General features: G+C 19.5%; 1 protein-coding gene across 1 annotated transcript in view; it reads left to right on the top strand.

The window, feature by feature from the left end:
- Positions 1–13,825, top strand: part of LOC726193 (short transient receptor potential channel 5-like) — a 30,580-nt gene extending 16,755 nt beyond the window's left edge. The window contains exons 4-12 of the mRNA XM_026444445.1: positions 839–1,034; positions 1,099–1,275; positions 2,994–3,264; positions 4,413–4,518; positions 6,821–7,122; positions 10,340–10,591; positions 11,901–12,016; positions 12,135–12,293; positions 13,518–13,825. Of these exons, the coding sequence (XP_026300230.1) occupies positions 839–1,034; positions 1,099–1,275; positions 2,994–3,264; positions 4,413–4,518; positions 6,821–7,122; positions 10,340–10,591; positions 11,901–12,016; positions 12,135–12,293; positions 13,518–13,688 (1,750 nt within the window). The 3' untranslated portion in view covers positions 13,689–13,825. The remainder of the gene's footprint in view (positions 1–838; positions 1,035–1,098; positions 1,276–2,993; positions 3,265–4,412; positions 4,519–6,820; positions 7,123–10,339; positions 10,592–11,900; positions 12,017–12,134; positions 12,294–13,517) is intronic.
- The last annotated feature ends 380 nt before the right edge of the window (positions 13,826–14,205 follow it).

Here is a 14,205-nt window from a genome sequence, read left to right as displayed (position 1 = left end):
AAGTTAAAATATGTATTGTCAAAAACATTCTCTTAAAGAAATTATATGCGCTTATTTGCTTTAAAAATTGTTAATTATTAAAAATCTAAAGTTTTCCACGCGAATTTCTAAAATTAGTTTTAAATGTATTATATTAAAAACACAAAAAAAAATGTTTGTATTGATATTGAGAATATTTATATTATTTTTCTTAATTAATCTTACAATTAATCAGGTCATAAATATCAATGGTTACAATTAGAAATGATTAAATTACAATACTGCAAAAGATTGAAATATATCCATAATTATTATGTATCATCACATTGGTTCACGAATAATCTAAATTTTAGCCAACTATTATTAAAATATTCGCTTGAAAAATGTATAATTTTTAATGATTAATAATATTTTATAATATTTAATAATATTAACAATTAAAATTTTTTTAAGATTATTCAAGAAAGTGTTCTTGATATTATATATATATATATATATATATATATATATATATATATATATATATATCTACAATATATATATTAAATATATATATATATCTACAATATATATATTAAATATATATATATATATATATATATATATATATCAAAGTCAAAATCATCGAAACAGTTTTTCCTAATATAAATAGATAGATAGATAGATAAAATAGCTACAATGTCTTATCCACACACGCTATATAATATAGAATTTTTTATTCAGATATATTAAATATACATAATAAGTTAAAAACTGTCAAAAGAATATTTTTCTGCCTCTTATTGCGATGCTTAATTGAATTGAATATGAATATAATGAAAATCAATTTAACTAACGATATTTTCGTTCGATAGCGCAGAAGCGAACGAGAAAAATACGATCTGCTCACGACTGAAAAAATGCGAATATTCATATATAAAGCTGTCACGAATCCAGCGTTCATTTGTCAAACCGTTGATGATCCAATTTTAGAAGCGTTCAATTTGTCTTATGAACTACGAAATGCTGCCAACTTCGACAGAGAATTTTATTACGAATATAGAAGTCTCTCTGAGGTCTTTCTTCATTCAAGAGATCTTTACTCAAGATTACCATCTTAACGTATCATCTTGTTTACAGGCTGTCTCGCAATTCGCAACCGATTTGATCGGTTGCGCAAGAACCGTAGAGGAAGTGGAAGAAATTTTGAAACAATCCACTGGATTCGCTCTTTCATCCAAATTTCTGTATCCAAGACTGCTGTTTGCTTTGCATAACAAGCAGAGATCTTTTGTAGCCCATCCCAATATACAACAGGTTATAAAGAAGATGAATAATTTATTATTATAGAAAGAAATTATTATATATTCTTTTATTGTAGATATATAATAATTATTATACAGAGTATAATTAATTATTTCTTGACTAAGAATGAAATCAAATTCAACATAATATTTATAAATCAATTTCACGAATTTTGAATATTATTCAAAAACAATTATAATGTTTCAATGATTATATGAAAAATTCAGAAGTCAATTAATATAAGACCCATTCTTCGAAAATAATTTACATAATTCTTAAAAAAAATTTTTTATTGCTCAAATTTTCAATTTACAAATTAGTTAAATAATTACTTTAATAATATATTTAATATTGATTTAATTGATTTGTCAATTTGAAAATTTAAAAAGATTTTTAATATTAAAAAATGATAAAAAGATTTTTAAAACTATAGTTACAGACCAAAAAATTAAATACATTTAAATACATTTACAATTTTAACTTATTTTTCTTGTTTTTAATAATTTAAAAGCCTGAACGAAATTCAATTGCAAATTTTATTAATCATTAATTTATGTCACACATATTAATAATTTAAATATATAGTATATTATAATTCATAATATCTTATTATTTTTTATTACAATCCCATTTTGATATGAATCCATGAATCCATTGAAAATATTTAATGTTTATTTAAATAATAAATTAAAATATTTATATTTATTAAAATATTTATATATTAAAAATCCAGTCATCATATTAGGTTAAAAAAAAATTTTGGATATTTGATAAAATTATTAAAAAATAAAAAATACATTTTAATCAAAGCAAGAAAAGAAAATATAAATTATTAATATATAAATATATATATATAATATTTGTGTATTAATAATTAATAATTTATTAATTATATAATAGTAAATATTATAATAGTAAATAATTAGTAGATTAGTAGTTAATAAAAATTATTAATAAATGCTATACTAAAAATTTCAATGAAAAATATTGAAAATTTTTAATGATCCTAATTTTTCGACCAGACTATATATCATTTTCCAAAATACTTACATTTCTAAACTTTTCATATAATATTCGAAATTTATATTCATTCAACATATTAATTCAATATTAAAATTGTATTCATATGACATCTTTGAAAAATTGATTAATTAAAGCTTTTTATTAAATTATTTATTAAATTACAATTGAAATTTGCAAAATGAAACAAATAAATGAAAATGACTTTATTTGTTATACCACCATTTCGTCTATTTCCATTTCGTTTCATCTAACAAACTTTAATTATTTATTAAAATCAATATCAATCAACATTTTTATGTAATTAATATTTTCATGTTTATTTTATCTTCTTTTAGAATTGTTAAAACAATTCAAAGATATCTCAGAAATCTAATAACATTGTGTATATATTTAATAAAATGATTAAATTGAAATTAATAAAAAAAATTAAATATTGTAAAAATATATAATAGAAAAGAATTAAATTAAAAGAAAGGTTATTATAAAATACAAGATAATGAAAGATGTTTAGAAATGTGATAATGTAACATAAAATTTATCGATTAATATAATGTTAATTTAGAAAATTTATTTTTAATTTTTACTTTTATTTTTATTTTTATTTTTATTTTTAATTTATTTTATTAATTTTAATTTTAGAATAAACAAATAACAATATAACATCAAATTTACCAATAATCACTATGACATCAAATTTAAATTTCTAGGTAATTTCAAGCAAATGGATAGAAGGATGGTACGAATGGAAGATCATGACACCATGGATGAAATGTCTAATCGTAATATTACGCATGTTCACGCTTTTCGTGGTATTAGTAGTGATTCTGGTAGCTCCAAATTCTAAGAAATCGAAATTTTGGCAATCACCCGTGAACAAGTTCATCTCATCAACTGCTAGCTACTTGTGGTTTCTCCTTATCGTTTTTCTTCAATCAAATATAGACAAAAGCGAGCAACTTCGTGGACCGCCAAACACAGGTATTATAATGATTATACTTGCTATCGAACATTCGAGGGCTGAGGAAAATAAAATTTTAAAATAGTTAAAAAAATGAATATTTTCATTTCATCAAATACAGAATTTTTCAAATAAATTTTTCTTTGAAATAGTATTCCAAGCATATATTTTCATACAAATACTATTTTAAAGTAATTATTTTATTGAAATATAAAAAAGTTATATATAAAATAATAATATTTCGAAAAAACAATTTCTAATTTTAATATTTTATAACACAAAATATTATATATTTTATATATAAAATAATTCTAGAAGTCAACTGGCAAAATTTAACTAAAAACTTCTGAGATGGTTTTAAGCAATTTTTTTCTTTGCAAAAATTTTTGTTTTATTAATGAGTTATAACGAAAAACATTGGCTAATTAGAATATATAGATCTATTACGCCTCAATCAAAGCTTTAATTTTTATTTCGGTTTTGTTAATGAGAAACATTAATTAATCGTAGAATGTTGTATAGAAATGTTGTGATGATAGATAGCATTGGATATGCGCTGCTGGCAAATTGCAGAATTTGAACAAATAATCAATATCAAAACAACATATATCGAATCCATTTATTTATTATTGGTAAATATCTAATTCTGTGATTAGCCAATACTAATAATTCATTAACAAAACTGAAAAGAAAATTTTCATAAAAAAAAAACTTGAAATTATTACTTAAGAATCACTTAAGAATCAATTACTTAAGAATTAAGTTGTCTTATTTGTTGCCTTGTGAAATATTTTATATAACAAGGGATATAAAAAATACAATTTATATTTATATACTAAACATAAGATTTCTAATTTTTCTATTCAAATTTGTGTCTTGTATTTTCAATTCGATAAATAATGAATAATATTTTTTCGTGATTTATATATTAAATAAAATAATGTTTTCAAATATAATATTTGAATTAAGCAAAATGAAATGATATTTTAAGTGTTATATGACAATAATATTTTTAAATAGTATTTGTTTAAATTGTTATTATTTAATTTTTGATAGTTTGTATCAAATTATTTCAAATTTTCCCCAGCCCTGCTATTGAAAGATCAAAATATAAAGAAAGAAATCGAACAATTCCACTTCGATTTCTGATCTCAAGGTGCTTCTTCAGTATATGTCTGGCTTTTGATTGTCTACATCACATCGTTCTCATGGGGATTGATTCGTCTTTGCATTATACACGGGCCAAAGAGATTCTTCGCGGTACCTTGGTATTGGTACGATCTCCATTATTAAATGTGACGATAAAATTTTGAAAGAAAATTCTGATCTGGATTTAACAATTTTAAAATAGTAAATTTTCGAACGAATAATTATTTAAAATAGAGATCATCTCATCGAATTTGAAATTAAATTCTTGATATATTATCAATTAAATTATTGATGATATATTTAAAATTCTTTTTAAAATTATTATTTTTAAATTCGAAATTTTTCTTATAGATATTATAATTATAGAGGAAAAGAATTATTGAAAATGTCATTTTTTTGATAAATCGACGTAAACTTTAAACGATTTTAAAGAACTTCATAAGTAATTCATAAAAACAGTTACTCTTTTTATTTATATTTATTATTGTTTCAAAATAGTAAAAGTTCTATTATTTTTTAGAAAAATATTATATCTATTGTAATTGGTATTAAAATGCAATTATTTAAAATATGAAAAATATGAAAATATTTTATATTCTTATACAATTATACTGTTTTCTTAAATAATCAGCATGTAACTCGCGAAACTATTTTGAACATATTTTTTCTTTTTTTAATAAAATGTTAATAAAATTTCATTAAAATTATTAATTTTTTTTATTTTTAATAAAATTTTATGAAAATATATATATATATATATATATATAAATTTTATGGAATATATATATATATGAATATATATATTATATTATATTATATATATATATATAATATATATATATTTATTTATATATATATATATATTATTTATATATATATATTTATATATCAATTATTCAAATATATATATTTATATATATATATATATATGAAAGTTTTTTCATTAAAATATTATTTTAAAAAAAAATAATATTCATTGTCAGTTTCAATGAATTTTTCGCTTTTTATATATAACTTTATAATGATGTGAAATAGAGAAAAATGTTACAATATAAAATATTTTAAATTCAGTTCTATTATTTTGTTAGAAAATATTTTCAGATAAAATCATCATACAAAACATAAATAGATATTAAAATTTAAAAAAAAAATTTTTAAATTTTCATATCAAAGAGATTTCTCGTCGACAAAAAAATTATTTTATATATAATTTGTTATATTCTATATATGCCAAATTTCATTAAAATCACAATTTTTAACTAAATTTTTTTATGAGATAATGTTCAAATATTTTTATGAATCTCTGTATAATAATCGCTCTTTGTTTTTGAGTTATATATAAAAATATTTTTAATATTTATGATTGAGATGATTCTTATTCTAAATAATTACTGAAAATTTATTATTTTAATAATCAATTTAAAATTTAAAAAAGAATTTTAAAGAAGGAAAAATTTAAATAATTTAAAATACAAACTTAAAAAAGTAAGTAATTTAAAAATATCAAAAATTTTTTCACAATTCCAAATATTTTCTAATTTATATATTTTATATTATTTTAATTTTTTATTATTTTGTTTATATATTATTTTTATTTCTATTATTTATTTTAATATTTGAATTTTGTAATCTTTTTTGATTAAACTTTTTATTATCAAATATTATATTATTAAAATAAATATTCAATTGAAAATATTATTATGAAACATTTTAATTTATTTATTTTTATTTTATAAATATAATAAAATAAATAAATAATAATAAAATAAAATAATAAAATAATAAAATAAAATAAAAAAAATAATAAAATAATAAAATTTATAAATATAATAAATATATAAATAAATGTTATAATAAATATAATAAATATAAAAATTTTCATGATAATTTGAATTTTATTCAATATATTTTTTTATAAATTTCTTCTGCATTTATTATTGCATTATTCTATAAATATTTATAGAATAAAAATATTTACATAAAATAAAAAGCAATAATTTTAAGTCATATTATCTTTAAATGAATATTTTATTATATATTTTGATATTATTTTTCTTAACGATTAATGAATTTAAATTGAAATTTTCATTTTTATATATATAGAGCATAAAATAACAAATATAAATTCTTCTTTTCAAAATATATATTTTAAAAGTTAATATTGTTTCTATATATCAAAATTTCAATCATACTAGTGGTAAACAAAATAATTTGTTTTCGAAATTTTATTCCAATTAAAATAATAATTTTTTGAATAATTTTTATTTTTGTTATATCATTGCTTTAACATTGCTATTTATTTTAATTAATAGCTAAAATAGCTGAGCCAGTTATCAGAATAATTTATTTTTATAATTTTACAAAATTTCACTATTATTTTCATGCTAGAATTTTTATTTTAAAGTGAGAACATTTCATCGATGACAGGTTCGAGATGATCATGATATTCCTCTTTATTTTGACCTTCCTATATTGGATAACTGCTGCACTGGATGTGAAAATAAATGGACAGCTCGAGTTGGAGAGGAAATATTGGAACACGTATGATCCCACATTGATTGCCGAAGGAATTTATTGTTTGGCAACAATAATGGCTTTCTTGAAATTATTGTATATCTGCCAGTTGGACTACCATCTGGGACCACTTCAACTTTCCCTTGTTAAAATGATCAAGGATGTTCTTAAATTTATCATTCTTTTCACTATAATCATTCTTGCATTTTCTGCAGGTAATATATAAAAATTGTTATATTTCTTCATTATATTTTATATATAAATTGATAGAAATCAATTTTTTTATTTGCAACACGTCCAAATTTTTAATTTTTTAAAACTACCGATCTATAATATTTTTTAATTATAAATTAATATACAACAATCTTTAATAATATACATAAAATAATTATTATAAATACTTTATATATGATTGTATCCTATAGTATTCCACAGTAACTTATATTTTAAATGTGCTTAATATATTCGAGATGGCACTAAAAATCGAATTGATTTTCGATAAATATTTGAAAAAATAATTGAAAAAATAAGCGAAAAATTCAAAGTTTTGTTGTACATTAACAATATGTATTGAAAACATATATAGAAAAAGAAATCGAAAAACTGTGTCTCATCTTTCACATTTTATTAAAGTTCATGATACAATCGTACATCCGAACAAAATAGAAAATCTTAATAACATATACATATTGTCTATTTTGAATGTGTTAATTCGTAAAATTATTCTTATAAATTTCTGAATTCTAATTTTCGAAACATATATGCTTCTAAAAACTTAACATTGAAACATCAAAAAAGCAAATATTAAGCTGCATTCTCATTACATAAGCATTTGCCAATATTTGGTACATTATTGATAATGAATATCTAACTCGTATATATATAATACAAAATATTCAGTAATAATTTCTGCAACTATATTTATGATGCAAAAAAAAAAGAATATTATTAGATTAAAAAATAAAGATTTTTGTATTTCAACTTATGCAAAAACATTTTACTGCATTTTAGAATGCAAGTGATTTTATTTTATTTATTTTTTAATTTTGGATCATATTAACTTAATCTCGATGGTTTAATGATAACTTACAATAAAATCTGAATATTGTCAATCATATCTCCAAAGCATATTTTCAATTTTTTTTTTTTAATATTTTCCAATTTTAGTAAAAATGACATACTGTTCGATTTTTCCATGCACAAACTTGCCATAAAAATAACTTTGTCATAAAGGCGAGCGATATTTCTAGTAATAATTTCAATACCAATAATGCAATTTACATATCTTTTTAATATCATTACATTGTAAGGCATTAGAAAGAGCTATATAAACTACGTTTATATATTTTACAATGTAATACTATGTTAATTGGATAATATAATATTCATTTTTTAATGTTTGTATGGCTTTTTTAAATCTAAATATATATACATCTATATATATATATATATATATATATATATATATATATATATATATATATATATATATATTCACATATCAGCTGAAGCAACATTCTATCATTTCAATGTTATATGAGTATTACTAAAATTCATCGTTTAATTAATATCGTTAATCGATGCATTGCAATAAGTTATAAAACAATAAATATGAATATCTTCTTTTATTTCAATCATAAGATCAATCATGTTTTTTTTTTTTTTTTTGCTTTTATGATTCAGGGAAGCAAAATCTAGAAAAAAATTGCCAGACGAGACTTTAAATTTTCAATATGAAATTCTTTTAAAATCACATTCTTATTTAATAATAATAGAAAGAGAAAAATTAATTAGGAAGCAATCAGGATTATCGAATAGAAATATTCTTATTATTAGTTCAATTCTTCTGTGAAAAGCGAATTTCTGAAGTACATGACATCACATTATTCCTAATACCGTTGCTGCATTAGGCAAAGATGTGTAATGTGACCAGATTTTTATCTAAGCCAAGTATCGTATCATGTTATGTGACATACCTCTATCTAATATAAAAGTAATATAAGATAATATAATGACACGTATTCTTTTCATGCAGAAACTTTCGAGAGAGGAATGAAATTATGTTTAATGATAGAAGAGGTTGCATATTATCAACTTTGAAAGGGCTAGACATTACACATTACATAATTATTGTAGTATCTACTGAAATGCATGTTTTAAAATATATTTTCATGCAGTAATAAATAATGATTTTAATACATTAAATGCCATTATTAATATCAACATTAATTGGCATTGAATTTATTACATATAGTATCATACTATCATATAACGTCATGAGAAAAAATCGTAATATATTGTATAAAAATTTTAATACATGCGTACTAAGTAGCATAGCAACTACTTATTATAATTCCTCCCCAAATAGCTTTATTAGCCCCGGGGCAATGTTTTATTAGACTTTCCTCTACTAGTAAATGAGAGTGTAACATCACATATTGAAAATATAGAATCTTGTTTAGCAATATTCCTATGATAGTTATGTGAATCACTATTTTAAATTTTATTTAATAGAAATTAATTAATATTAAATAGAAATAAATTAATTATAAATTAAATTCAAATTAAAATTAAATTAAAATCAATTAAACAGAATAAGGTAAAGGAGATGAACATATAAAATGGATGTGAAACAGAGTTATTAATGATGAAAAAGTAACTAATGAAAATTTCGAATAAGTTTATAACTTTATTTAAAAATAAATAATACTTGAATAATATTTATTTATAGATAATTATATATATATAATTACATTTTCATATAACTTCATTTTGATATTATTTAGTTATTCGATGTTTTAATAATAAATTATTGAATTAAATTATTGAAGTAATTTTATTTTTATCGAATCATTAAAATTTTTTATATGAAAAATAAATACTATTTCAGCAAAGAAAAAGTATACAAGACAAGTATATAACTTATGTTTTATAATTGAAAAAGCTATGAATCTTATTTTTATGAATTTCAAATTCGTAATATTTAAAATTTCTATTTTGCAAACTTTAGCTTTAATAACTTTAATCTAACAGCTAAAATAATCGTTCATCTTTAGATGCTGTGTTTATCTTTTCGAGGATTCAATGCTTTTCGATAGTAGAGTACGATCGATTGCAGAACAATGGCCATCGACACCATAATCAAATCTTGATTGAAAAAAAAATTTGTTATTCTCACTTCACTAATCGATTTGTATTCTAAATAGAAATATTAATATTAATTTTTTTACAAATAGTTATACACTTTTAATAATTGCAAAATCAAAAAATTTCAAATTTCAAAATTTCAGTTTAAATTTGATTTAATTTGATAGTTATTTGATTTGATTTGATGTTAAATATGAATTTAAATAATAGAAAAAAATAAAAAATTTAATGATAAAAATTATCAATAAAATGATGATATATTATTTTAAATCTTTCTTTCTCTAGCAACATGCAGACTTTATCAATATTATGAGGATATGGTGCAAATCGATGATGAATCAAAAATCAAGACCCAACAGGTCAACTCGTTCATCAATTTTCCAACCGCCCTGAAGACCTTTTTTTGGGCGCTTTTTTGTATGAGTCCTATCGAAAGCGCTGATGTGATAATTGAGAATCTTCCTGGAGAAACAGAGAACGAGACTATCATCAATCATCATTCATTCACAGAACTTATTGGATATATATCCTTCGCCGGTAAAAATTCACTTAAATTCCATTTCTTCTAAATTTTGGAAAATACAACATATAATATATTATTTATGATTTTATATCATATTTTATTAAACAAATTATATAAATTTAAATTTAAATATATAATATTATAATTCCTCTATTCAATTTTTATATAAAAAGAAATAAAAAAACTACAAGCTAACTATACATAAGATTGCAAATTTTTTATTTTTTTATTTTAAAATTATTATTGAAATCAAAAAAAAAAAACTAAAATAAGAAAAGATAATTAAGTTTAAAAGAATTCTTTGTTTTAGTTGAATATCATTATTGATAAATATTTTCAAATTTATTAATAAATATGCGATTATTGCACGATAATATATTTGGATTATACATCAATATAATTTTTTGATTTCATCAAATTAATTGAAAAATAAATAATTCCAATCTGACATTCAACAAAATATAAACATATATTATATTCTTTAAAAATTATTTTGGAAAAGCAAATATAAAATTTACAATCTTATATATAATTATTTTATATTTTTAATCTTCATTTATTTCTTACTATATATTTAGATTTAAATATAGTATAATAAATATATAAATATAAATTCTAATTCTGTTATGACTATATAATATTCTTGATAGCATTTTTGATATATGATAATATAATGTGATGGCTTTAAGTAATTTATAAATTATCATATGCTATGAAAAATGTTTCATATAAAAGTTGCATAATATTTTTAATTTTTAATTTTTTACAAATACAAGACATATAACATAAAGAAGTGAATTTCATTTTTTAAAAAGAATCGTATATTTTTTAATACAAATTATTACAAAAAGTAAAACAATTTATAATGAAAATTATTAATTTGAATATTTTAATTTTAATTTTTGTATCATCTGAAAGACAAGAAAAGCATAAATGTAAGAATATCGTTTCGTTTATAATTTCATAAAATTCAAATTAAATTCTAAATTTTTATAAGAAATAATAATTTTTAGTAATTAAAATATTATAAAAATACATACTTTTCTTTTTTTTTATAAAAACAAAATTAACTTTCATATTTCCTTATGAATTCATTTGTAAAATAATTAATAATGTTAAATTAAATATGTATTATACAACTATAACAGTTTTTAATACAGTATAATTTATGATTTAATTTATATTTAAAGTGATCACATTACATAATCCAATCAATAATATAATATATATATATATATATTTGCAAATATATTGTAAAAATTTTATTTAAAAATATATCTAAATTAATATATTCTAAATGTAATATATGAAAATTTTTTTCAGGATTTACTTTTATTTCTGTGATCATGATTTTAAACATGTTGATCGCTTGCATGTCTAATACGATGACCAAAGTCACAGAAAATGTACTTGTAGAATGGACATTTGGTCGAACTGAGGTTCGAATTATCAAAAATAATTATTTTATAATAAAAAAAACAAACAATATTAAATATGTCTTATATCTTAATAATAACTATATAAAGACTTTAGAATTTACAAATATGTAATTTTCAGACTTACGTCGACTTTATGCTAACAACTACTCTTCCGCCACCATTCAATATTATTCCAACATACGTTGGTATTCAGCCAGTGATCGAGTATGTGAAATTATTGTTGAAACCACCACCAGATAAACGAGCACGATGGGATATGAAACATTGTTGTTATATTGTTAGTGTTATTCTTAAAAATTACTATGAAACATTTATATAATTTTTTTAAATTCTTGTATGTGGTGAATTTCAATATTTTTTTCTTAATACAATATAAACTGGATATTTAACAATAGATTTCAGAATAAGTAAATTATAATTATAATATAATTTTATTTAATTTTTTATAGTGTAAGAAAATATTATGTTAATAATATTGTAAATACAATATAATCATAAACATAATAAAAATAATATCCAATTGTTGAAAAAAATAAAGAAAAAGAATGATATCCAAACAAAATATATTAGAATGAAAGATATATTAGAATGAAAGATAATCAATTATACAAAGAAATTTTTTGAAAAAAATTTGTAAAATTGTATAATTTATAATAGCAAAAAGAAACAATCTTTTTAGGAAAGATATTAAATATAAACTTATTTATATTAAATATAAAGATATTAAATAGAAATTTATAAATTTTATATTTAAAAAACAAATTTATAAATTAATAAAATTATATTTAAAAATTAGCAATTTATATATTTGTAATTATAGATGAGAATATAATATATACATTTTATACTTAATATATTCATAAGATTTCTAAAAAATCTAGAAAATAATCACAAAATTACATAAATATAAAAATATTGGTTTAATAAATTGATAAATTAATTGGTAAATTATGAATAATTAAAAATTATTATATGAGAAAGATACAAAGCAAACTCTATTTCAACTTTCAAATTTATATTGCTTATAATTTATTATAATAAGTCTCAACCAACATTTTTGTATATTTATATTTTTTTTAACTTCTAAATCAAATTTTTAAAGTATTCCATAAATATATTATTATTTTATATATATATATATATATATGTATATAGAAATATAATTATATATATTTAATTATTTTCATGATAATATTTTAATTACAATTAAATAAATAAAATTTTAATCTAATTATTTCATTAGAATTATTCACATTATCATATTAATTTTTATTTCCAGTAAATTAAATTTTCACAATATTGTTTTTCATGCAATTTCCATAAGAAAATTACTTTTTTCTTCCATACAATATTCTTCGAGATTTTCGAATAAAAACAATGAAAAAAATAGCTTTGGATAAATAAAATAAAAAAGAAGTTGAATAATCTTTTTATTTCATTATATATATTATAAAAATCGATAAAAAGAAATCAATTTTAAAATGCATCATCTTTTTGATAGGAAACTATAACGGAGGATAAAAACGTTAAGTTTTCCTTAGTGATGGCGCAGTTAGTGCAACGTTACTTCCGACAAAAAGAGAAAGAAATGGAGGAGAACGAAATAGATAAGCTCACGAAAGAAATCGTCGAATTGAGAAATCTTTTGAGGGATGCTCTCACTACTATATGAAAAAATCAAGCGATACGAAATTAATTATAAAGAGTTTCTTCGAGAATCTTATGATTACTTTAGTGTTAAGTAAACACACAGTGACGCCATCTCTTCTTTACTTTTAAGCGTAGAAAATGGATAATGAAAGTGCATAATGATGGGATTTAAATGCTTCACTATCACTTCACTATTATTCCGAATAAATATTGTCATCAAAGGATAAATTCGAACCGTTTATTTCTTAAATCTAAAAATTCTTTTTCTTTTCGAGAAGATCTCGAAAATTTTGAAAGTCTTGATTTTCTTAGAAGCATAAAAAATTTTGTTTGAAATTTGAAATTTTTTAAATTTATTTTGTTTCATTTATCTATAATTTTTTTCTTATTTTTTCAGAATTGAAATAGCAATCTAATTTTCGAGAGAAAAATGATACACAAATGAGACAAAATAACTATTAAAAATTTTAAATGTTATTTAATGTTATTTAAAATTTAGTATTATGTTATTTAAAATTAATAAAATCAGTAAGATTTTC

This window comes from Apis mellifera, linkage group LG12 (genome assembly GCF_003254395.2).
Source record: "Apis mellifera strain DH4 linkage group LG12, Amel_HAv3.1, whole genome shotgun sequence".
NCBI classification, from domain to species: domain Eukaryota; kingdom Metazoa; phylum Arthropoda; class Insecta; order Hymenoptera; family Apidae; genus Apis; species Apis mellifera.
The sequence above is the reverse complement of the archived record's forward strand: the minus strand, read 5'-3'. Positions and strand labels throughout refer to the sequence as shown.